The sequence below is a fragment of the Delphinus delphis genome, chromosome 15 (assembly GCF_949987515.2).
Source record: "Delphinus delphis chromosome 15, mDelDel1.2, whole genome shotgun sequence".
NCBI classification, from domain to species: Eukaryota; Metazoa; Chordata; class Mammalia; order Artiodactyla; family Delphinidae; genus Delphinus; species Delphinus delphis.
This window is the reverse complement of record NC_082697.1, coordinates 84951264-84976746: the sequence shown is the minus strand read 5'-3', so window position 1 is coordinate 84976746 and position 25483 is coordinate 84951264. Positions and strand designations below refer to the sequence as shown.

The following is a 25483-nucleotide window of genomic DNA, read 5'->3' as shown; positions in this document are numbered from 1 at the left end:
TGTATGTATGTAGTAACTTCAGAAATCAACTTTTCAAAAAGTTTTGGTTGAACAAATTCTTAAGAAAGTTTTCAACTAAATCGGGTTGGAAAATCCAAAAAAAATGCATGCAGTAAGCAATATTGATACATTCCTTTTTTATTTAATTAAAGGATTAAAATTCTGAAATGCTCATGACATATATAAGTTGTGTAATCTCTTATCCAAAATATTTCAAAAAGTAAATTATTTGAAGCTGTAAAACCCTGTAGTCCTTTCTAATGAGTTGACTTCATTAAGTAGGTTATTTTTTTTTCCTTTTTTTAATTTGCAGTGTAGCTGATTTGCAGTGCTGCGTTAGTTTCAGATGTACAGCAAAGTGATTCAGTTATGCATATGTATACACATATATAGATAATCTTTTTCAGACTCTTTTCCATTATGGGTTATTACAAGATATAGAATATAGTTCCCTGTGCTATATAGTAGGTCCTTGTTGTTTATCTGTTTTATATACAGTAGTGTGTCTCTGACACCAAGTTCTTAAAGGGCAATCTTAAAGGTGAGAAGAAGTGGCTCATGGGATTGGCAAGGTGTACCACACAGAAATCTTCCTAGAATCCTTTAGACTCTCTCTTTATCAGACTTTTTTCGCTATCTGCAACTGCCAAAAATCATTCTCTCTCCCTCTCTCTCCTCACACACACACGTACACACACATGTACACACACGTACACACGTGCACGCACGTACGCACATGCACACATGTACGCACATGCGTACACACGCTGTACACATACGCATGTACACACATGCACGTGTGTACACATGCACACACACACACAGTTCCCTACCTCCTGCCACACCGCTTTCTCTGCCCTTCCTCCTTCATCACTGGCTGTCACCTCTGTGGCCAGTGGCCCTCACTGCCTTCCAAAGCCCCCTGGGAAGCATACCCTTGCTTCCTTCTCTGATTCCTCTTCTTCCGTGGGAAGCAGCCGCTTGGAATTCAGATGGACCCATTCATTCTCCACTTCGTTATTACTAAGCCACGATGGCCACCCTTGCCAAGACCAGTACCATGTACTTTCACATATTTGCTTCCTTTTCTTCAGATTCTACAGTTGAGCACCAAGGAATCCTCTTTTTTTTTCTTTTAATAGACCTTTATTGGAGTATAATTGCTTCACAATACTGCGTTAGTTTCTGTTGCACAACAAAGCAAATCAGCCATAGGCATACACATGTCCCCAGATCCCCTCCCTCTGGAGCCTCCCTCCCACCCTCCCTATCCCACCCCTCTAGGTCATCGCAAAGCACCGAGCCGATCTCCCTGTGCTGGGCTGCTGCTTCCCACCAGCTGTCTTACGTTCAGTAGTGTATATATGTCCATGCTACTGTCACTTCACCCTAGCTTCCCCCTCCCACCCCATGTCCTCAAGTCCATTTTCTATGTCTTCTGTAGGTTATTATTTTTAAACACGTTTTTAAATTTCTAAAAAATGATTCATTTTGAAATTTCATCAAGAATCAGATCTTGCTGAGTTTACATCACTATCCAAGATGAAAGGAAGGGAATGAGGGAGAAGAACAGATTTTATTTAAATCATTCATGTTTTATCGGGGAGCACTTAATACCAGAAAATAATCGTAAGCATAATCACACATGCCCTGTATGTATGACTAGGTGAAAATACTAACCAAATTAATTGAAAAAAATACCCCCCCACACTGAACAACAACAACGATTCGCTGATGAGAAGCAACTTGCAGCTAAAGTAAAGCTCAGCTTGACAAGCTGGACGAGTGGGCGTCAGGGCAGGCGTGGCTTAGCCACTCCCAGCCCCCCTGGCCGCAGATACCATATATTGTAAAAAGTGCAAAATAGTGACGGATTCAGGAGGTTTACGGAGCAAGTCTATGTATAGTTTCACTTTTTAAATAGACTTTAGAGGAATTTTAGGTTCACAGCAAATTTGAACAGCGGGTACAGAGATTTCCCATCTCCCCCTGCCCTTCCCACAGCGTCCGTCACTGTCAGCGTCCCCCTCCAGACGGTAATTCTGTTATCGCTGATGAACCTATTCTGACGCCTGTTTATCACCCAGAATCCATAGTTCGCTTCAGGATTTACTCTTGGTGTTGGACATTCTGTGGGCTTGGACAAATGTAGAATGGCACGTGTCCGCCATTACAGTATCACACAGAATCGTTTCCTTGCCCTAGAAATCCCGTGTTCCATCTGTTCATCCCTCCCTCCCCAGCCCTGACAACACTGATCTTTTTCTGTCTTCAGTTTTGCCTTTCTCAGCATGTCATATAGTTGGACTCCTAAGGGGTGGAGCCCTTCCGGATTGCCTTTCTTCGCTTAGCAATGTGTGTAATGCACACGTGTAGTTTTCAGATGTAGTTTCAACAGTTGTACATTTTTGAGTGGCTGTAAACAGTGGTTTACTACTGTGAAAAGTTGACAGACGTGAGAATCTCCCAGCCCCGGTGCACCCCGTGGACAGCACCCTGATGGGACCACTCTACCCTGCAGTGCCCCTACTCGCCACTCTCTAAGAAATCCATTCTCAGCTCCCAGAAATGGCCCTCGTTTTAGGTTGCAAAGTTTTCCATAAGGAAAAGGACTCCTGTATCTGAAACCACTCCTGTGGTTTTCCTTTCACGTAACCTAGTTGTCAGGTGCCCTCGCGTGCTGGGTGCTTCACCACAGAGCTCCTTGTCCTTGGCTGTGAGAATTGAGACGGTATCCAGTGAGCTAATGCTGTATCCCGCTTAAGAACGAGGACACACTGGGGTCTGTGCTGTGGGGGAATTACCTGGTGAAAATGGATTTTTTTTTTTTTGAGCAATGAAAATCACGGAAAAGCATAACACCTGTCACTTCACCAGGCCTCTTCAAGGCCTGCAGCTAGAAGCTTGGAAAGAATGGTACTTCAAATGCTGATTATCTGGGGAGAAAAGGTCCCTGGAGGCCTTCCTCCCAGCAGCAGGAGGCCACAGCTTCCAGCTAGGATCCTGGTGAAGACTGAACCCGGCTCTGGACACGTGGGCCTCCACCTTTCTGCAGACCGGTGGCAGCTCAGAGCCTAAGCCCGGCCTTCCCCAGAAGGGCAGGGTTACCTAACTGTTTCAGCCACAGTGACTCGTGTGTTTGAAGCACTGTCAAGAAGGATCTATGGGCTGTGGGTCTTCTTCTCACCTGAGGGAATTTTTAATCCCGTTGTTCGCAAATCTGAGTCACTTTTGATGACAATAATTAGGAAAAAGAGAAGCTGAAGGATCTAAGAGAGAAGAGTGCTGAGAAAAGTTGGCGATTTTTGGAGTAAAACCCAGGATGGGTAAGAGAAAGGAATCTGAGGCTTCAGAACCTCTATCCTGTGACTTTGGGGTGGAGAGTGTGTGCAAAAGGGCCGGACCCCGTGAGCTTTGATGTGAGGACGGCACAGACAGTGGTTCTCGAGTCTCATGGTTGTGTGCCGTCTTGGGTAATGAGAAGGGAGGGGGAATTGCCTTCTTAACCGGGTCAGCCAGGGCTGGAGGCCTGGGTCCTGGGGTGCGGTGAGGGGCCAGAGCCAGGCAAATGAGCGCCTCTCGGCGTGGCTGTTACGTGGCACCAACGCAGCCTCTCGGCGTGGCTGTTACGTGGCACCAACGCAGCCTCTCGGCGTGGCTGTTACGTGGCACCAACGCAGAGCAAAGCAAAGAACAGCAGGAGATTACTGCTCATTTCGTTTATGCAAAATGCCATTTTAGTAAAGTGTTTGATCCGTATGGTCTTAGTTTAGAGAAATGTAACAACATTTGACTGGAAAGTTGTGCGGAATTTCAGAGTCAGTGATTAGAAATGAAATCCCAGAACTAAGCCTGCGAAGAATGAGAGCGTGGGTTCTAGAGAAAATGCCACAGCTCTTTTCAGTCCTTTCCCAAACAGCCCTTGATAGTTTTCCTTCCCCTTTCCTTTCCCTCTTTTTCTCCTTCCTCCCCTTTCCCTCTTTTCCTTCTTTCTTCCGGGGGAGATCGTCCGGTTATCCATTGCTGTAGAATGAACTTAGAGGCTGAAGGCGTCATATCTCATGGTTGGGTGGGCTGGGAATTGGAGCCCGGAGGGGCAGTGCCTTGTGCCCGGTCAGTTGGCAGATGGGCTGGGCTGGCGGGTGGGTGTCGGGGGAGGGGAGATGGGTTCACTCACAGCAGGGAAGGCTGTGAGGCCGGGCACCCTGGGACCGTCCACCTGGGCACCTGCACACAGCCTCTCCAGCATGGTGGCTGCAGGGTCACCAGACTCCTGCCATGGCCTCTCGGGGCTCCCAGAAAGGACAGTCCTAGAGATAAGGAGTAGAAGCTTCTAGTTCATTAAGGCCTGGGTTGTATTCTCTTGGTCAAAATAGTCACAGAGCCTGCATTCAGGGGGTCCAGACACAGACACCACCTCTAGATGAGAGAAAAGCATCAAAGAATCTGCAGCATTTTTAAACTCAGATTTGTCGCGGTATAACTGACGTACAGTAACATTCTACCTCGAGGGTAGAGCTCTGCGCCTACCCTCAGCCCTTGGCAACCATCCGCGTTTTCTCTCCTTTAGCTTTTCCTTTTACAGAATATCATAAACATGGGAAAACCCGGCATGTAGCCTTTTGGGTCAGGCCCCTTTCCCTAGTGTAATGCATTCGAGGCCCACCTATGTTGTTGGTGAGCGTGAGACGTTCCTTCCTGCTCACTGCTGAGCAGTGTTCCATCCCGTGGATGGACCATAGTTCGTTCTCCTCTCCACCAGTCGAAGGGCTTTGGGATGTTTCCAGTTTATGATGGTTATTACTAAAGCTGCTATAAACGTGGCATATGGATTTTTATGTGAACTGAAGTTTTCGCTTCTGTTGCATACATACTTAGGGGTAGGACTGCTGGATTCTGTGGCTAGAGCGTGTTTAACTCCGTAAGAAACTACCAAAGTGTTTTCCAAGTACCTGTTACCATTCCGCATTCCCATTAAAAGTATGCGACTTCCAGTTGCTTTGCATCTTCACTAAAATCTGGTCACTGTTTTATTTTAACTCTTCTAGTAGGTATATAGCGGTATCACATCACGATTTAATTTCCCTGGTGGCCAGTGATGTCGATTGAGGGCCTTTTCATGTGCTTATTTCTATCATTATATTTTCTTTGTTGAAGTAACTGTTTAATCAGTTTTGGCAATTTTTTGAGTTTCTGGTTTTCTTATTATTGAGTTTTGAAAGTTTTTTGTATATATTCTGAATAAAAGTCCTTTATTGGATATGTGTCTTACAAGTATTTTCTCCCAATCTGAGGCCTCTCCTTTCATTTCCTCAGCAGGTGTCTTTCATAGAGCAGAAGTTTACAGTTTTCTTCTTTTGTGGGTTGTACCCTTGCTGTCATATCCAGAAATCTTTTCCTAACCCGACATCAAAACTATTTTTTCCTAGAATTTTTGTAATTATAGATTTACATTTAAGCCTGTGACCCGTATCCGTTTTGAGTTAGTTCTCATGTACGGTGTAAGGTATGGACCCAGATTGGTTTCTGTGGGGTTTTCTGGCATATGGGTGTCCAGTTCGTTCCAGCACCGTCTGTTGAAAAGACTCTCTTTTTCCACAGTTGGCCTTTGTGCTTTTGTTAAAAACCAGCTGACATGTATGTGAATAATTTCTGAACTCTGTTTTGCTGATCGATGTGTTCCTCCTTTCTCCAGTAACACTTTGTTTTAATTACCGTAGATTGATAGTTAGTTTTGACATCATGTAGTAAAGGTTGTCCAATTTTGTTCTTCTTTTTGGAAATTGATTTTGCTATTCTAATTTCTTTGTTTTTCCATATAAATTTTAAAGTCAACTTTTCAATTTCTAAAAACTGCTAGCTGCAGTTTTGGTTGGGATTGCATTCAACCCATAGCTCAGTTGGGGGAGAGTTGACACCTTTGTTATGTTGTCTTCCAACCCATTAATATGCGACTCTTCATTTACTTGGGGCTTTAATTTCTTTCATCAGTTTTCAGCATACGGATCTTGCATACAGTTAGTTAAATTTATATTTATTTCATGTTTTAACTGCCATGTAAATGGTACTGACTTTATTTTATTTTATTTATTTTTGGCTGCGTGGAGTCTTCGTTGCTGCGCACGGGCTTTCTCTAGTTGCGGCGAGCGGGGGCTTCTCTTCGTTGCGGTGCGCAGGCTTCTCATTGTGGGGGCTTCTCTTGTTGCAGAGCATGGGCTCTAGGCGCAAGGGCTTCAGTAGTTGCAGCACGTGGGCTCAGTAGTTGTGGCTCGTGGGCTGTAGAGCGCAGGCTCAGTAGTTGTGGCGCACGGGCTTAGTTGCTCCGCAGCATGTGGGCTCTTCCCAGACCAGGGCTTGAACCCGTGTCCCCTGCATTGGCAGGTGGATTCTTAACCACTGTGCCACCAGGGAAGCCCCAGTACTAAATTTTTAATTTCAATTTCCAGGTGTCCATTGCTCATGTTTCAAAATATAATTGACTTCTGTGTTTTGATCTTGCTAATTTCAGTTCTAGGAGTATATAGACTGAGGAATTTTCTACATGGATGATCATATTGTCTGTGAAAAGAGAGAGGTTGTTTTGTTTTGTTTTGTTTTCCTTTTCGATCTGTTTGCCTTTGATTTCTGTTTCTTGGATTACTGCACCAGCTTGCCCTTCCAGAATAGGAATGCCAAGAAAGACACCTTTGCTTTGTTGCTGATCTTAGGGGAAAGCGTTCAGTTATTCATTTTAAATAAGTTGTTGGTTGTAGGTGATTTACAGATGCTCCTTAGCAAGTTTAGTACGTTCCTTTTAATTCCTAGTTTGAGGGGGTTTTTTTAATCACTATTGGAGGTTGAATTTTGTCAAATTCTTTTTCTAAATCTATTAAGATGATTCTATTTTTAAAATTCTATTGATAATGTTGAATTACCCTGATTGATATTCAGATATTGAGCCAGCCTTATGTTTATAAGATAAACCCCACTTGATTAGGATAAATTGTGATTTTTACATATTGCTGAGTTTGACTTTCTAATATTTTATTAAGGGTTTTTGCACCTGTGTTCTCAGGGATATTTGGCCTGTAGTTTTCTCTTTTTTATTTTCAACATCTGTTTCTTATTTTGGTGTTAGGATAATGCTTTACAGTGTCTTTTATTTCATTCTTCAAATGCTTGGTAGAATTAACCAGTGAACCTTATATGCTTAGAGGTTTTTTTGTTGGAAGGGTTTAATTTTGTATTCAAATATTTGATAGCTCTTTGACTACTCAGGTCATCTATTTCTTCTTGAGTAGATTGGAAGTGTGTTTCTTTTAAAGAATTTGTTCATTTCATCTAAGTTGTTGAATTAATGAGCATAAAGATACTCAGAATGCTCTTCTATTCTTTTAATCTCAGTAGGGTTTATAGAGGCGTCTCCTGATACTGGTGATGTTGGTAATTTGTGATTTCTGTCTATTCTTGATCAGTCTGGCTAAGAGTTTATTGATATTTAAAAGAACCAGCTTTTGGATTCACTGATTTCCTCAATTATTGTTTATTTTTATTTCATTGATTTCTGCTCTTTTTCTTTACTGTTTCTTTCCATAGGTTTAATTTACTCTCATAGATTCTTATGGTAGAAGTTTAGATTCTAATATAAACATCTAAATGCTATAAATTCCCCTCTAACACTTCTGCATCCCCAAATTTTGATATGTTGTGTTTTTCACTTCCATTAAACTGAAAATGCTTTCTAACTTTCCATGTGATTTCCTCTTTAACTCATGGGATATTTTGAAATGTGCTCCTTAATCTTGAAGTTTTTAGGGATTTTCCACATATCTTTCTGTCGTTAATTTCAAGTTTAATTCTGTTGGGTCATAAAACATACTTTTTGTGATTTCAGTTATTTTTAACTTGTTTAGGTTTGTTTTATATGACATGTATATTTCAAATATGTCCACCTCAGTTAAGTTCCATATGTGCTTGAAAAGAACGTGTAGTATGTTGTTATTGGGTAGATTTCAAAAGAAATATTATGTAGGTCAAGTTACTTGATGATGTGGTTCTTGTAGATCCTTACTGATATTCTTTGTCTACCTCTTTTTTTTTAAATAAAGGAGTGTTGAAGTCACCAACTATACTAATAGATTTGTCTAGTTTTTACTTTCAGTTTTTTCAGTTTTGCCTTTTGTACTTTGAAGCTCTGTTGCACCTGCATTTAGGATTGCTGAGTCTTCTTGGTGAATAGATCACGTCATCATTATATAATATCCCTCTTTATCATTGGTTTTATTCCTTGGTAGGGTATTTACTTTGACTGATATTAATATAACCACTCCAGGTTCCTTTTAATTAGCGTTTCATGTATTTTTTTCCGTTCTCTTACTTTTAAGCTATTTGTGTCCTCATAGTCAAAGTGGGGTTGTTTTAAACACCGTGTAGTTGGGTCTCGCTCTTCATCCAACTGATAATCTCTCTTTTATTGGCTTATACAATAAAATATATTGATAATATATTACATTATATATTTAATGTAACTGTCGATATGGTGGGATTAAAACCTGCCGTTTCGCTAATTGTTCTTTATTTGTTTTCTCTCTTATCTTTTTCCTTTTCTCTTCCTTTTGCCTGCCTGCTTTCTGATTCATTAGATATTTTTAGAATTACATTATTTTTTCTACTCTTGCCTTATTTAGATCTCTTTTTCAAATCTGTTTAGTGATTACTCTGGAGTTTAAATATAGATATCATTCATTAACTACAATGTATCTTGAAATCCATTGTGTGAGTAATGTAGGGACCTTGTAACAGTATACCTTCAATCCCTTCTTCCCACCTTTTGTGCGATTGTGGTCAGTCATTTTATTCTTACCTATGTTATAAGCCCACAATAAATTGCTACTATTTTTTGAGAGCCAAAATAAGAAGAAAGTACATTACATTTACTTCATTTTAACTATTTCCAGAAGTCATCAATTCTTTGCATAGATCTAAAGTTTTGGTGTCTGATATCATATTCCTTTAACATTTGTCATAGTGCATGCAGGTCTGCCAGTAATGAATTCTCTCAGTTTTTGTCTTTCTGAAAATGTCTTTTTTTTGCTTTCATATTTAGAAGATATTTTCACAGAATGTAGAATTCCGGGGTGATAGATTTTTCTATCAGTACTTTAAAGATATCACCCCATTACCTTCTGGCTCACATAGTTTCTGATGAGAAGGGCTGTTATTCTTGTTTTTGTGTCTTACATGCATTGTACCTTTTTGTGTATCTGCAGCACAGACTTTCTATGTACTCCCTTGCTAGCCCACATTCAGCCTTTAGCAATTCATTAAGAATTTCGCTGAATTTTCCCAATTGTGTGGTGTCCATTGCTCTTTCTCTCGTGCTCTGTCACAGGCGAGCCCATGTTCACATTCCAACTCCTTGGGGAGGTCCGTCTTTTCTTATCTTTTAGACACTTGGTTGCCCTGTGACCTCAGCTTCCTTACGGGCTCAAGAAAAGTTCGGACTCTATCGTTTGTTCAGCTTTTTCTCATGCTTAATGGCTGCGATGTTCTTTCCAACTTTCTACAGCCTAGGCAAAGCAATCCCCGTGGCCATTTTTAGTCCATAAATTTTGGATGGGTGCTGAGTGAGAAGTGGGACAGTCTTCTTGGTGACTTACTGAGGGAGAGACCCAGAGATAGCGCAGCCAGAGCAGATGGGAAAAGACAGGTGACCTGGAGCGTGACTGGAGGGGCCTGGATGAATTCTATGTTTTTCACCTCTTCCTAATGAGATGAGCTTCTGAAGAAGAGTGTAATGAAAGGTGTATAGTAATTTTTAACAGGACCATGCTCTGTCCTCACGTGTTTTGTGCCAAGAGACTCTTGTCTTTGTTTCTGTACCTTAAGCCAAAGGGTCCTTTGGGATTCAGTGTCTTTTCTTTTGAAACAAGCTCCTGAAGAACCAGGACCTTCATCTGCATCCTGCAAAAAGTTGTGGCACAGCCAGTGGACTAGTACCCTCTGCAGGGGCCACTGAGGTTATCGTCCTTAAAAAGCTGGCCATGTCACGTCACTGCTGTTTTCCAAGGCTTTTGATTCCCCATTGCCCGTATGCACTGTTGCCCACTGCGTTCGGCGTGTGAGGCAATCCCCACAGCGACCTGTCTACTTCTCCGCCCCTCTTACCCCCGGGCCCCATGTCCAGCCATGCTCACTGTTTTCTCGCCATTCACCAGGTTTTTCATGAGACCACGCCTTTGCTCACTCCGTTTTCCCAGGTGCGAGTGCCTTTCGCAAGGCCTTTCCCTCCTCAGAGTTCTATCCCAGACCTAGTGCAGGTGTCTTCTGATGTCAGGCCTTCCGTGCTTCCCTAGGGCAGAGGCTCTGCCCCGTGTGTTTTCTAGAGTTGCTTGCCTGTTTCAGTTCTGTGAGTGCTTCCCCTAGAATATGACTCCTTGAAGACAGGCCACTGGGCAGGTGTATAATTGGGCTCAGTAGCTGTTGAAATCAATAAAAGAAGTGGAAAGTGGAAATGTTTTAAATGATAATTTCTATGGCAGACAAAGAGAAATTTAGCCTACAAATGAATAAATACCAATACCTATAAAAATGATTTTTTTTTTCATGTGAAGGATAATTGAGCTTGAAACACTGTGACATATAACAGGGAAGGCAGATTTCTGGATGAAAGCTTGCCTTGATCTCAAATATTGAGTAACTGAAAAAAAAAACCAGAGAACGCTTTTGTTTGCTATGCATCCTGGGATCCCTAGGAAAGGCTCGCCCACGGGGCTAAGGTGATCCGGTCCGCTTTTCTGCGTGTGCCTTAAAAAATTCCCCAGCAGAAAATGAGAAGTCGCCCAGTTCTTCTTCTTTGTAACGTCACGATTAGCTTCCCAAAACGTCCATCACCCTCCCCGTTCTCAGCGCTGCGATCGCTGGGGAATCCTGAGCAGCAGCTAAGCATCTCTTCTCCCCTCCCCTGCCCCGCGCCTCCTGCCGCGTGTCCTGCTGTCTCCCTCCGCTGCCCTGGAGCAGTGCCGACCTCGCCCCCGCAGAACGTGCAGGTGGAAGCCGTGAACTCCACAACCATCCAGTTCCTGTGGAACCCTCCACCCCAGCAGTTCATCAACGGCATCAACCAGGGCTACAAGGTAGGCGCCTTGGGCCACAGCCTCCGGGCGGCTGCCGTGGTGTGTCACGGTCTTGTGATGAGTGAGGGGGCTGCCCGCCCCTCATTTCATCAGGAACCCACGGCATCCGGTTACAGAGTGTGTTGACCTTCTGGGGTCACCTTTTATCCAGGGTCTTTTCATCAGCTATACTGGTTCAGAAACTCAAATTATTGGTTATCAGGAGGATGGTGCACGGGAATTCCCTGGTGGTCCAGTGGTTAGGACTCGGTGCTTTCACTGCCGAGGGTGCAGGTTCCCCCTGGTGGGGGAACTAAGATCCCGCAAGCCGCGCAGCATGGCCAAAAAACAAAAAGAAAGAAAAAAAGAGGACGGTTCATATAGAACTGAGCAATGTTACGAGAAGAGCCGTCCATTTTCAAATGCCCAGTCGGAGACTTATCCCTGTTGATTGGAATCGGCACGTGTACAAACCACTTCTTCCCGGAAGGGCGTTCTCTCAAAGCGCACTAGGTGCAACTGAGTGGTGTTTCTACCAAGTAAGGATAAGTAGGTCCCCCTCTCGCTACTTTAGGGAAAGTTCTGTTTGTAGAACTGGGACCAGCTGACTCGGGGCACCTATCCGGACTGAATTAGAGACAAGGACAGACTCCTATCTGCCCTTCGTCTGAGTACCCGAATATGTTACCTTCGGAGATGTACCTGGATGCAGTTTCCAAAAGTACAGGTTACTTTTCCTTTTAGATCAGCATCTCCTGGCTGGCCTGGGAGACCATCTGAACGGTACCTGCAGCATGTTCGCAAATCTTCTGTGACAGCAGGTGAACTCAGAGAGTATCTTTATAGAGAGTTTGCTTGAAAACTTGGTCCTTTCAGATTCAGAGAGTGTTGTTGCCTTAGACACACAGTTAATTTTTTTCCCAACTTTTTTTTCCATTTGGATTCAACTTACTAAAACACTTGGTTTTCACTAGAAAGGCAGACGTAGCTGGAAATTTGTCCTGCCTTTTTTCCCCCCCAGAGGTATCTACAGTCAGAAGCTCCTTAGAAAGGAAATCATGTTGATCAACGAAGTGGATTCTGCCTTCCTGACTCTCCTGTCAGGTCTTATTGGCAAGACTGGGGTGTTCATTCGATGGCTTGGTTGTCGGCCTAAAATCTATATAAATATGCTCCTTGTTCTGCACAGTGTCCATTTTCAGACCTAATTAACCCTAGAAATGTTTGGTGTCAGAGGAATTAAAAGTCACACTCATACATAATGTTGCCAAAACATTAAAACAACTTCCCTTGGAACGTGTATATGTACTATATTTCTTTAAAAGTATAATGTCTCCTAAAATCCTTTTTAGAAAACTGGTGTCATGTGAGTTATAAATAATTACCATTGTTCCCATTGAACCGGGGGCTTCTTTTTGAATCAGCGGGTGCCTAACTAGAAAAATGTGTGTACTGATGTTTGATTGCACTGATGCAGTTGAATAACAGTAATGTCATCATTATTTCTAAATGTTCAAAAATAAATATGTTCTGTAACATGTTTAAGTGAACAGAAGGTGAAGGTTTGAGGAGTGTCCATTTTCCCAATATGAGTTAGAGTAGATATTTTATTTATGTACACATGTATAAAAATATATATAGATATACATATTTGTACTCAATAATCTACGAGATATCTTTTAAACTCAATATTTTTCAGTGAGATTATAAAATGTAGGCTGTATGGGGTTCCTTAATTACAACTTTGCTTTCTTTGAAGACATTTTAATCGTGAAATAAAATTCTGGTGCAGACTTGAGGGTGAAGACATGCAATTAAAAGGATCTCTTTTTCACCCCGTTCCATCCCAGCTTCTGGCGTGGCCAGCCGATGTCCCCGAGGCCGTCACTGTCGTCACCATTGCTCCAGATTTCCATGGAGTCCACCATGGGTACATAACGAACTTGAAGAAGTTTACTGCTTACTTCACATCAGTTCTGTGTTTCACCACTCCGGGGGACGGGCCTCCAAGCCCGCCTCAGCTCATACGGACACATGAAGACAGTGAGTACTCCTTTCCCAGTTCTTATCGATAGCCTTTAGCCAGTTGTCAAAGAGGTTTGGGCCACTGTCGTATCCAGCACAGGGGAGGAGCCAGGGTGGGTCTCTAGCAAGCTCCGTGTTCTCAGTGTGTTCACAGTCTGCTCACCCTGGAGAGGTAAGTCATTGAAAGTAGTAATAATGTTTGCAGAGATGGTCTGTGGAGTATGGAAGGAAGCCTGGCTAGAGGAAGGAGCTGTGAGGACAAGAGGGACAGTCCAGTCCCAGCTGTACAGTCAGCCTTTGGTCTTGTCTTGCTAGACTACTCTTCACTCAGATTTCAACTTCCAATCCCCTTACCTTCTTCTTGAATCTCCCCTTAAAGCCTCCCAGCCCATGTCTTCCCCGACCTTCCCTAGGGGAATCTCACCTGCGCCTCTCTAAGACCCTGGACTTTCCATTGTCTCCAGCTGGTCAATTCAGATCAGCTGTTTCTCTGCTCCTAGGCCAACTGACGCTTCTGGAAAACATTTTCTGAGAAAATGATCACAGATGTGCATAAAGATTTATATACAATGAGGTTAGTTACAATTATTAGTAATTGAAAAAAAAATGAAAAACATTCAAATGTTCCAAAGGGGGATAATTGAAAACCTATGGAATGACAATATACTAAATATTTTGTAGTTATTAAAAAGAAGTTTTGCGAGGAAACGGTCTTGATCTCATGTTACATGGTAAAAAAAAAAAAAACAGTATACAAAACTATATGAGTTACAAATTTTATACAAATACACTTGTATAACACCATATTAGCTGAGAAAAGACCTTGAAGGAAATATATCACAATTCCGACAGTTGTTATCTCCATGTGACATGATTATGGGTATCTTTTACTATTTTCTTCTTATTTCTCTGCATATTCTCTTTGCTACAATGAGTATGTACTCTTTTATAAGGAGAATTAAAACTTAAATAAGTTTAAAAAGGCTGCCACTTGTCTCTCCTCCAGCTTCCTCCTCTCCCATCTCAGCTGGGCTCTGGGTGTGGTCTGACCTTCTGTACTTATCTCTGCTCGGTGCTGTCATCCACTGCTCCGCTCTGTCCTGCCCCCTGAGACCCAGCTTCACTGTCCTCCCAGCAATGACACTTACAGAGGTCAAGGCCGTGCAAGTTGAGCTTCCTCGCTTCCCCCCCTTCCACCTGAGTTTCCCTATGTTCTCACTCTTGGTCCTCTTCCCTCCTCTCTCAGAGGATGAAGAGTCTGACCTTTCCTCAGCCCACAAATATGCTCAGGTCTCCCTCACCCATAAGTGCCAACTCCCTGACCGTGCTGCCCGCTGAGTCACCCAGCTCTCAGTATAAACGATTACTCTGCCTCCTAACCTCTCCCGCTCCCCATAACCCCTAGCCACCTGGCTTTCACGCCACTACTCTGCTGTAACCGCCTTGAATTGACTCAAGGTCTATGTCAAATTAGTGACACAGGAAGAATAGAAATGGATTTCTTGACCCTCTGAGACCACTGATATTCCTCCCATTAAAAAGATAAAAAGTAACTCTGCCACTATTAACTGATCCCTGATGTTCTTTCCATACTCTGACTTTGATCTGCTTTTTGTTTAACTGAAATTTTATTGAGATAGTTATAGATTCACATGAACTTGTAAGAAATAATACTAAGATCCCATGTACACTTTGCCCAGTTTCCATCAATGGTAACGCTTGCAAAAGTATAGTACATCACAACCAGGGTATCTACATTGATGCAACCCATCGATCCAATTTAGATCTCTGCAGTTTTACTTGTTCTCGTGTGTGTGTGCGCGCGCCTATGCACGCATGTGTGTTTAGTTCTATGCAACTTATCACATGTATAGATTTGTGTATCTACCATCACAATCAAGATACTGCATGGTTCCAATACCACAAAGATTCTTCTTTTATAGACATATCCATGTCCTTCCCTTTCTTTCTTTCTAATCTATATGTCCTTTATTTCTTTTTCTTGCCATATTGCAATGACTAGAATTTCTAGTACTATGTTGAATAAGAGTGGTGAGAGCAGACATTCTTGCCTTGTTCTTGATCTTAGAGAGAAAACATTTGGTCTTCCACTGTTAAGTATGATATTTCTCATAGCTGTTCTTTATCAAGTTGAGGTAATTCCCCTCTGATATTAACTTGCTGAGAGTTTTTGTCATGAATAAATGTTGAATTTTTTCAACTGCTTTTACAGCATCAATTGATATGACCATATGATTTTTCTTTTTAGTTTGTTAATTAGTTAATTAACTAATTAATTTGTTAATTAATTTAGTTTGTTAATTGATAAGGTTGATGGTTCAAATGTTGAACCAACCTTGCATGCTTGGAATAAATCCCACTTGGTCATGGTGTATAATTATTGTTCATGTTGTGGGATTCAGTTTGCTAATACCTTATGGAAGATGTTTTACATCTAAGTTCATGAGAGATATTGGTCTGAAATTTTACTTTGCTGTATTTATTGTCTTTGTCTGGTTTTGGTATCAGCATAATACTGGCCTCATAAAATAAGTTCGTACTCTTCTGTTTTCTGGAAGAGATTGTGTAAAATTGGTATTCATTCTTCTTTAAATGTTTGGTAGAATTTTTCAGTGAAATCCTCTGTTCCTGGAGAGTTCTTTTTTGGGAGTTTTTAAGTTGTAACTTCAGATTCTTTAATGGTTACAGTAGTGTTCAGTCGTCTATTTCATTTTGGTAGTGTGTGATTTTCAAGGAATCAATCCACAAAGTTGTTGAATTTCTGAGTGTAAAGTTGTTGGTAGTACTTCCTTATTGTTTTTCTAGTGGCTGCAAAATATATAGTCATATTCCCTATTTCATTCTTTCTTCTGTTTTTTGTGGAGGTTTTTGGTCATTCTTCCTAGAAATTTATCAACTTCATTGATTTTTTTTTTGAAGAACCGCTATCTTGTTTCATTGACTTTTCTCTATTGTTTTCTTATTTTCAATTTCATGGATTTCTGCTCTTATATTTCCTTCTGCTTGATTTGGTTTATTTTGCTTTTCTGTTTTTAATTTCTTGGGGTAAGCACTTAGGTGATTGATTTGAGGTCTGTCCTCATTTCTGATGTCAGCATTTAGTGTTATAAATTTTCCTCTTCACACTGCTCTAGTTGCATCCCACATATTTTGGTACGTTCTGTCTCATCTTCACTGAGCTCTATACATTTTTATTTCCTCTGAGGCTTCCTCGTTGACCCATGGATTATTTAGAAGTGTGGCATTTAATTTCCATGTGTTGGAGATGTTCCTGCTGTCTTTCTGCCTTTGACTTCTAGCTTGGTTCCATTACAGTCAAAGAACACACTTTGCATAATTTCACTTCTTTTAAATTTATTGAGGTTTGTCTTATGGCCCAGAACATGATCAGTCTCAGTTAAGGTTTCATGAGTTCTTGAAAATATAATGTGTATTCTGCTTTGGAATCTGCCTTATAATTATAAACTTTCTATAGCCCTCATCAGATTTTAGGATTAAAAGAGACAGTTGGTCAGGTGTAGCCTTCTCTTTTTTCAAAAAAAAATATTAAGGCTACCTCATCAAGTTCTGTGTGTACTGGGCCTGTCATAATTACAGGGGATTCATTCATCCATCTGTCCAACATACAAACGTGTATACGTACTTCCATTCCGAGGTTTGTAGAATACCTATTATGTGAGAGGTAGCCAGCTGCGTGTTGAAGGGGGAGCAGAGATAAGTAAGTACAGCCTCTGCCTTTAGAGCTCCCAGCCTAATCAGATCTGAGGTGGACAGGACTGAGGTCAGTGCCACTGAGGAAGGAGGTCGTTAGCAGTGGCTGTGGCAGCCCAGGGAGGAGTGACAGAAAATACCTGGGGGGGTCAGGTCAGTCTTGTGGAGGAGCTGAGAACTGAGGTCAGCCCTGACGGATGAGCTTTTGATGCCAAGAATGGTTGAGAAGAGATAGAACCCGTAAAGGCAAAGGGAGTAGAAGAGAGTGTGAGAGGGTATGAGGCATTCAGCTCAGCTTCAGTGTAGCCTGTGGGGTGGGGGTGACCCTAGAGAACAAGTTGGGAGCCGACCCAGGAGAGTCTCAACTGCTAAGTTAAGATGCTTGGACAGAGATAGTCTAGGCATTGGGGAACCACAGAGGGATTTCCCTTAGGGCTGTGACTTGAGTGTTTCAACAGCTCTGTCTGGAGGTTTTGTGATGATGGGCTAGAGAGAAAGGTGATGCAATCTGGGAAGAAGGCAAGTACTTATGTGCACCTCTACACCAGCGGTGGAGCCAGCAGTAGGGGAGACGCTAGAGGCATGTCACAGAGAACTGGGGGCTGGTTAGACTTCGGGGGTGGGAAGAAGGGGTTCTGCAGATCACTCCACATACTTCAGCGTAGGTGACGGGGCAGATGGTGATGCCCGTGACTGAAAGGAGGGAAACAGGTCCAGGGTTAGGACGCTGGGTTTGGTCGGATCACACTCACATGGAGGCAGGTGTGGCCTGTGGGCAGCAGAGAGTCTGAAGCCGTAGGTTTGGGAGTCCTAGCAATGAGCGATCATGACCTTATTTTCCGAGGAAAATAATTGAGGGAATATAATTGAGCCCGTGGTCTAACCGCAGATGGAAATATCTGACATCAGTGCCATCCACCTAAGCGGATGCAGTCGCTTTGGGAATCAGGTGGGCGTAAGAGGAACGGGAGGCTCCCTGGGCGCTGGCCCTGTCGTGTGAGGGGAGGCTGGTCTGGGGACAGTGCAGGGGGTGGCGAGCAGAGGGACCTCTGGAAGTAGAAGGGACGTTCTGCTTGCTCGGAGGCTCCGTGCTCCACTCCTCTGTGGGAAAACGCAGCCTAACAGCTTTACGTTTGCAAGCGGGGTGGGAGGGGAGAGTCCCCATAACTAAGGAAGGTGGTGGTGAACTCTAGGAGTGGCTGTCAAGCACCCCTCCCGGCCCTTCATCATTTGGACGTTTTCCTCTAGTTCATTATTGAAAGAAGAGGCCAGGGCCGCATCTCAGCAACAACCATGGCCAGGTCCAACCGGATATCAGGTTTTACTTCCCAGAGGACATTTGTTAAAAATAAAAAGTGGCCAAAAGCAGAGAACTTCTTCAGATAAATGAGAGAAGACTCCTGGCTGAATTCTTTACTAAAAAAGCCCTATTGCTGCCAGTTAAACAGACAGACACTGACTATGGGGAAACATCTCACAGTGCTGTGCAGCCAGGAAACAGAGCCTTAAGGGCCGCCAGGCCTGCCGTTCGTAAGGACGAGAGAAATCAGGAATGTCTGGGGAATTGAGAAAAACGGCAGTGATGTCATCTTTTTAGAATTTTCTAACTGAACCACCATTTTTTTGATAGGCAGGGAGCCTGTTCATCCTACTTAGAAAGATAGAGCATCCTTGTAAGTAGGGACGATCTCACTGAAACGGGGGAGGTAGGGCTGCTGTCCGCTCTTGGGGGCGGGGCACGGCCTTTAATAGAGGACTTGGGACTCTGGGTGCTGGAGGAATGGCCGCCATCGCTCTGTAGTGACGGCGCGGACGGCGCCACGGTTAGCCCCACGTCCAGCTGGCCTCCTTCTCCAACGCTCTGATGAAATAAGAACTTGGGGCCAGGGTGTGTGGAGTGGGAAGCTCAGTAGAGAGGAAACAATATAAACTTAAGCCTGGACGTTGCCAGCTGGTTCCAGCAGAGCTAGAGGACAGGACTATTTGGGCAGGAATCCAGGGAGCAGAAACACTGAGAATAGAAAAGGAACCAAAAGCTTTCTTTGCTGCTCTATCGATTGAAAAAAGAACAAGTCAGTTCAAAAATCCGTCAGACTGTCTTTCTGGAAACTCACAGTTGGGGGAGGATGAGACGGTCCTGACAGCCGTTCTCCTTTACCACGTTCCACACTCAGAGAGTGAAATGTGGGCTTCCCCGGTGGCGCGGTGGTCAGGAATCCGCCTGCCATGCAGGGGACACGGGTTCGAGCCCTGGCCCGGGAAGATCCCACGTGCCGCGGAGCAACTAAGCCCGTGCGCCACAAGTACTGAGCCCCCGGACGGCCCTGCGGTCCCCCCAGAGCAAGCAGGAGGCCCCCGTGCCAGGCCCAGCTCTGGGCTTGGTGGGTGCATCCTCGGGCAGTTGCTTCGCTGCCCTGGGCCTGGCGTTGAATTTTACGGCCGCAAAGCCGGGGAGGGATCCGAGCAGATTCGTAATGTCCCTCCGGCTCTGAGAATCCGTGATCTTGGATCTGTTGAGCTCCTGTTGTGGCCTCGCAGGCCTTCTCTCTCTGGTGTTCTTCAAAGTGACAGCAAGTTCATCTTAGAGATGACTTTATATTCTGATGGTACGATAACTGACAACTAGTAACGATAGCAGCCAACGTCCATCAGCATTGCTGTGGTGTCAGGACACGCTAAGCGCTTCCGTGTTTTATTCCATTCCTTCTCACGATTACCTTGCGGAGTGAGTCATTTTTATTTTCCCCATTTCACAGATGAGCAAACTAAGGCTTAGAGAGCTTAAGTAATGCACAACCAGCAAGCAGAGGGGCCAGGCTTGAACCCCGCTGAGCCCAGCGTTCAATCGCAGCTCCGCCACTCTGCCCTCCTGCACTAGGAGGGGCTACGGTCAGGGAAACTCCAGGGAAACGTGCCGTTTTGCTGGAAATTTCTCGCGCCCGCCCTGCCCCTGGGGCCCCTGGGGAGAGTGAGTAAGGGTTGCGGCCTGGAATTCTGGATCAGGTCGGCAGGCATCGCCCTGCAGCCAGGTGTGGCCGGGACTGCCTCCGGGCCAGGGCTCCGGGCTCTGTCCCCACACAAGCCAGACACATGACACGGCTGCAAAGGCCTCTGGGGATGCCGGTGCACGCGGTTGCTTTCAGGATCCAGCCACCTGGTTGTTCCAGTTAGATCAGATCAGGAGAAAGACAGAGAAGGGATTATGTCTGCCTGCCCTGCTGCCGGCCTCTGCAGTTCTCGGTGAGGCCGGGATGAGGCCGAGTGAAATCATTTATGTGACCATAGCCGGGTCACCTCCAACACCTCGGGCTCCCTGTCCCTTCTGGGTTTTCTCTGACATTTCCTGCGGGCTCTGGCCCAGCTCCCTGCCCCCTTCCACAGTGAGAACGTTCCACACAAACCTGACCAGAGAGTATTGGGCTGTCTTGCTAACAGACGTCTTTGTGTTTAATTGCTAGAACCCGGAGCTGTGGGACACCTGAGTTTCACGGAGATCCTGGACACGTCTCTGAAGGTCAGCTGGCAGGAGCCCCTGGAGAAAAACGGCATCGTTACAGGTAAGGGTCTCAGTCTTCAGGTAGAGGAGGAACACGTTTGCCCCAACACGGAGCGATGGACCCAGCCCCAGGCAGCGCGGCTGGCAGCGCACGGGTGCCTGCGGCCCCTGCAGGGTGACTAGCCGCAGGGCGGAGGGCAGAGGGCTCGCTCGCCATCCCCCAGGCGGTGCCCTTTCCCGCCTGGGCTGCAGCCTCAGAGTTTGGAGATTGGCCTCCGCGCCTTATCTGAACAAGCCTCTAGCGCCTCCGGTCGGCAGGAATCCGTGTTTCTGGTGCGTCCTCTCGTGGGCCTTTCTCTCCCTTAGTTCTCAGGGCAACTCGGTGAGGCGACTGCTGAGATTACGACTGTTTACAGCTGAGGAGGCTGAGGCCAGGCGGGTGGGGTGACCTTTCCTCGGCGGCTGTGCCCTGGGCGCCCCGGCCTGCGAGTGGCCAGGCCACGCCCCCGGTGCCAGTGCCAGGCCGCCAGCCCCCTCGGGACCCTCGGGGGACCTCAGGGTGAGCAGCGTCCGGGGACCCAGGGGCGCGGGGCTGGGCACCAGCCGCCTCTCCTCTCCTGCGGCGGGGTCTCTGGGGAACAGCTCACCTTGTAGGGCTTTTAATGATTTTATGTTGTAGAAGAGGTTTCTGAGAAACCTCTCAGGTTAAAGCTGAATTTAAAGCCTAGTTTGGGGGAAAAGAATCGCAGACCTGATAAAATCCGCACGGGCTTCGGCCTCGGGGGAGGCTGGGGAGGACCGTGTTCCAGCAGGTCAAGGCTCCCCTCGCACGCCCCTTCCCCCCGCCCCACACACGGGCATCGAAACACCCTCACGGGGCTGCGGGCGACCCCCGGGGGCTGCCTGGTGTGATAGCCCCGGGCAGCCCTTTCCATTCAGTAGACAGCACTTGAAACGTCCCGCCAGCCACGAAGCGTTCTCACAGCGCAGGCCCCACCGCTCTGGCAGCCCTTCCTGGGGACCTCACGTCCGTCTGCTGGTGACCCCTCGGGAGCCGGAGCTGTGCCCACCCCTCAGCGACTGGCCAGGTGGTCCAGCCGACCACCAGTGCCCCTGGGGTCCCTCGTGAGCCCCGTGGCCCAGGAAGCGTGCTCATGCCAGCTGTGTTGTCAAGAAAACTGTCCGGGAGTGAGCCGTGTGGACCAGGGGCGATCGGCTGTCCCCGGCCTGGCCACAGGGTCAGAGTCCCCTTCCTCCCGCCCTGTGTCCTGGGTGGCAGCACCACCCGTGGGCGCCTCCCGCGTGCAGGCCCCCTTAGCGTTCCGGCTCTTGTTTACTTTCCGAACGACCCGGCAAGGTGCGTCTCCTAACCACGTCTGAGACCTTGAGCGATAATGTCCCAGGGTCACGCGGCCAGCAGGTGGCCAAGCCAGGACAGGGATGCCGCGTCCTCTCTTCCACATCATCAACGCCTGGACGCGGGTTCGACCCGCGCTGCTCACCCCAGCCCAGAGCGTCCCTGTCTCGGGTCCTTGCTCTCGGTGACTCGCTGGGTCCCTCGCCACGCCGCAGGCCAGAGAAACACCCGGCAGTTCTGCTTGCCAGGTGGTCAGGTGTACACAACTTAGTAAGTATTTCTATCCTAGCTCCTTAATAGCCGTTTGAAAAGAGCAGACACATTAATTGAAAGAAAAGAATATTTGCATTTCCTTTTCAAATAACCAGTTAGTTCCTGATGGGACGTGTGCGCCCCCAGGTACTGCCCAGCTTCTCCAACTTGGAATCAGAGTGGACCTGCCTGCCGAAGCTCCTGTTCCACGTCGGTTTTCACATTGTTCCTGTGTCCTTATCACAGCAACCACCAAAAACTCAGCTTTGCAAACACAGGGTGCACCCGGAGGAGTGCGGCGCGCTCTGATCCTGACTTGTGACCCGCTCGAGCTGGAGGGCTGCGGGGGCCCACAGACACGGGCGGGGGTCCAGCACCACTCTCCCTGCAGTGCCCCGGGGGACTGTGTTCCTACACGAAACTCCCCCTTTCTCTCCCGTTACTCAGGAAACCTCCCAGTGTCAGCCCCGCCCACTGCTTACCTGCTGGGTGCCCTCTACTCACCTGGACTCGACCAGACCCCCTCGCAGAGTGGAGTCCTCGGGTCCAGATGGTACCTGAGAACTGGCGCCGCCTCTAGCCCTCACTGTTAAATGAAGTAAATTTACGAATCTAGTTCTGCCCTCGAGAAGCTGATGTTTTGAAATACCCACTTTAAATAATGTTAAGTCCAGGAATGGGGAAAAGTCACTGTTGAAACTGGACCTCAAAACCCCACTCTGTCGCACGTTCGAGGTCTCCGTAGTAGAGGACTGCAGTGCTGAGTAGGTAATGAAGAAGCCCTCCTGTGGCCGGGAGCGGAAGGGATTAAACCAGGCGGGTGCAGGGGCGGAGGAGGGAGGTTGCAGACGCAGGATGTCACTTTAAGGTACACAAAGGGAGGAGAAACAGGCTAGTGAGAGGGAAGGCAAACCCAGAAGCAAACGCTTAGCAGGAGGCCCTACCGCCTGGAAGAAAAAGGCCTTCGAGCTCAGGCCCCTTGGGGACTGTCTGTGGCTGAATTAGAGTGAATTAGAGCCGTACCTACTGCTGATTTCAGAGGGGGCTGAGGTGGGGAGAGGCAGACCGTTCACCTCCGTCAGCTCAGGCTTCAGGGTTCACCTAAGTGTGCTGCGTTTCAGAAATCCGGCCAGGACCCCTCGGTGGACGCACTCCCCGGGCAGCAGGCAGGCCTCGCCCCCTTACAGACACACCCTCAGCCCCACCCTGCCCTTGGGGAGCACCGAGGTCTCCCCTCCAGGTTCCAGTCTTGAAGGAGCCCCCCGGGCGTCATCACCCGAGGGGAGCCGACATCCCCAGGCTGAGCGGCGGGCACCAGTACTCCCGACGGGTGGTCACCCGTCACACCAGCTAATAGAGCTTAACGAACCCAATTTCGTGTTTTATTAAACAAATACCTGTAGTAACAGGCAGCGGCTATATGTTTATTGTGGAACTCGGCCTTCGCAGCGCCGGCTGTTCAGAGCTGGGTCGCGCTGCCCCTGGGCTGGGAGCGAATACGCGGTGGCAGCTCTGAGGGTCTGGGCCTGAGCTGCAGGCAGACGCTCCGCTCTCCTGTCTCGGGGCCGCGTTGTCCCACCACGTCTGGCCTGTGCCGTCGCCTTTCCCGCCCACCCTGTACGATGGGCTGCGGGGGAAGAGGGCCTCCCCAGAGGGGGGAGCCCGGCGGTGGTCACCTGCCAGGGACCCCTGCCCTCCGTGGGGCTCTCCCTGCCCTGGACGCTCTGCCCGGACACGCAGGGCGGCGCTCCCCAGGTTGACTGGGCTTCCCGTGGGGCACGCCGGCAGCACCCCAGAGGCCCTTTCCAGGCTGGAGGGAGAGTAGAGCAAAAGAAAAACCGTGTTTGTGGGCAGACCTGGCCTCCAAAAGCCCCTTTCAGGAAACGTCTGCAGGGGACCAGCGACCGTCCCTCTGAAGCCGCTCCGTCAGCGCCCGAGGCCGTTAGAGCAGCTGCCGGCAGCATGACGTCGGTCCCGCGTGCGGGCCGCTCTGTGTGCAGACGGCCCTCAGGAAACTGGGTGCCGGGAGCTCCCCTGTGCTGCCGGAAGGAGAGGCGAGCGGCAGGACCGCCGGGCTCGCGCGCGAATTGCCCACGAGCGCTCCCTGTAAATTCCAGCGTCCTCCTGTCTCCCTGCGTGAGCTCTGGTCTGTGAGGGCCGGGATGCAGGCAGACAGCCTGGGGTTGGATGCACTGCCCTCTCGCAGAGAGTTCACGCGGATCCACGCAGAATTAGTTCTGAAGCTCCTCCGGTTGCTAGTCTCAGTTGGGCAGCTGTTTGAAGCAGGTAGGGCGCCAGCTGGAGGCCCGGCCCCTGGCTGGGGGGCCCCTGTTCCTGCACCGGAGCCAGAGGGACACTCACGGCCAGGACGGCCCGCTCGGGGCCTTGCCCACCGCACGCCCCCGCGTGGTCCCTCTGTGCGCCGCCTCCAGGCCAGCTCCCTCTCTGTGCTGGTGTTCGTCACACCCTTTCCTGAGCACACAGGCGTCTTCAGTCGTCCGTTGGGTGGTGTTTGTAGCCACGACGGCAGCACACTGGAGTGTCAGTTTTGATGCCAGGAGATCCTAGTAATTCTCTTCTGCTAAAGGTTTTGTAATTGCTGTGCTTGGGCTCCAGGTTGCCGTGCAGAACAGAAGGCTATATTTTAGGAAATTTTGATGAAGAACAGCTTTTAAACAAATAAAATTGTCCGACAGACAAGGTTGTGACATTAACAACATACATGACGGCAAGCGTGTATGACAACATAACGACAGCCTTCTCCTCCTGTGCGTTCAGGGAAGACCCCGAGTGTCGTCACTCCATGTAGAGATTTATCGGGCTAACCTACCAAGGCCGGGGCTGGTTTCCAGGTTTGCCTGTGCACGTCAAGGCTTCCGAGGGCGGGTCGTGTGGAAGGAGGCTCCGTGGAGGGTGAAGAGCCTGGGCCGCTTCCAGCCAGTCCAGGAACCTCTGGTGGCACAGGCTTGCTCCTTTGTCAGGTAGGGGTCGTGATGGTCCAGCCTCAGGGCTCTGGCACGAGGTTGAGCGAATTAATGCAGATGAAGTGCTCAGAGCATCACAGGAACATCATAAATACTCTGTGGATTTGAAGTCATTAATCCTCACTGCCCTGAAGGTTTCTCTTTTTTCAATTGTACAATCAGTTCCAAAAATCTGAACTGGCCAGAAAGACAGAACGGGTTGATGTTAGGGCATCGTGGTGTTCGTGCCGGCCCACTGAGAATGCGGGAAGCCAGAGGTCAGGATGGTCCCCGGGAGGAGGGAGGTTCTAAGGTCCGGAGTCGGCAGATGGTGAGTGGTTGGCCCCCCGAGAGGCAGCTGGAGCCGCGGGCCTAGTGGTCCCCACGGGCCAGGAACGCAGCTAGGGGCTTCCGACGTGTGGCAGGGACCCCTGCTCCCTCCACTGCCGGGTGCCCCGTCTGCCCCACCCTAGCACAGGAGCCCCCCAGCACACAGAGGTCGCCAGGCTGTGGGACAGCAGACAGGCAGCGGCTTCTGACATTAAAATTTTATTGTTTTCAAAAC

The 25483-nt window shown here is 47.4% G+C and overlaps 1 protein-coding gene across 1 annotated transcript in view; it reads left to right on the top strand.

The window, feature by feature from the left end:
• Positions 1-25483, top strand: part of SDK1 (sidekick cell adhesion molecule 1) — a 529423-nt gene that overhangs the window by 374539 nt on the left and 129401 nt on the right. Inside the window, exons 17-19 of the mRNA XM_060032516.1 lie at positions 10999-11114; positions 12944-13136; positions 20309-20407. Coding sequence (XP_059888499.1) covers positions 10999-11114; positions 12944-13136; positions 20309-20407 — 408 coding nt within the window. The remainder of the gene's footprint in view (positions 1-10998; positions 11115-12943; positions 13137-20308; positions 20408-25483) is intronic.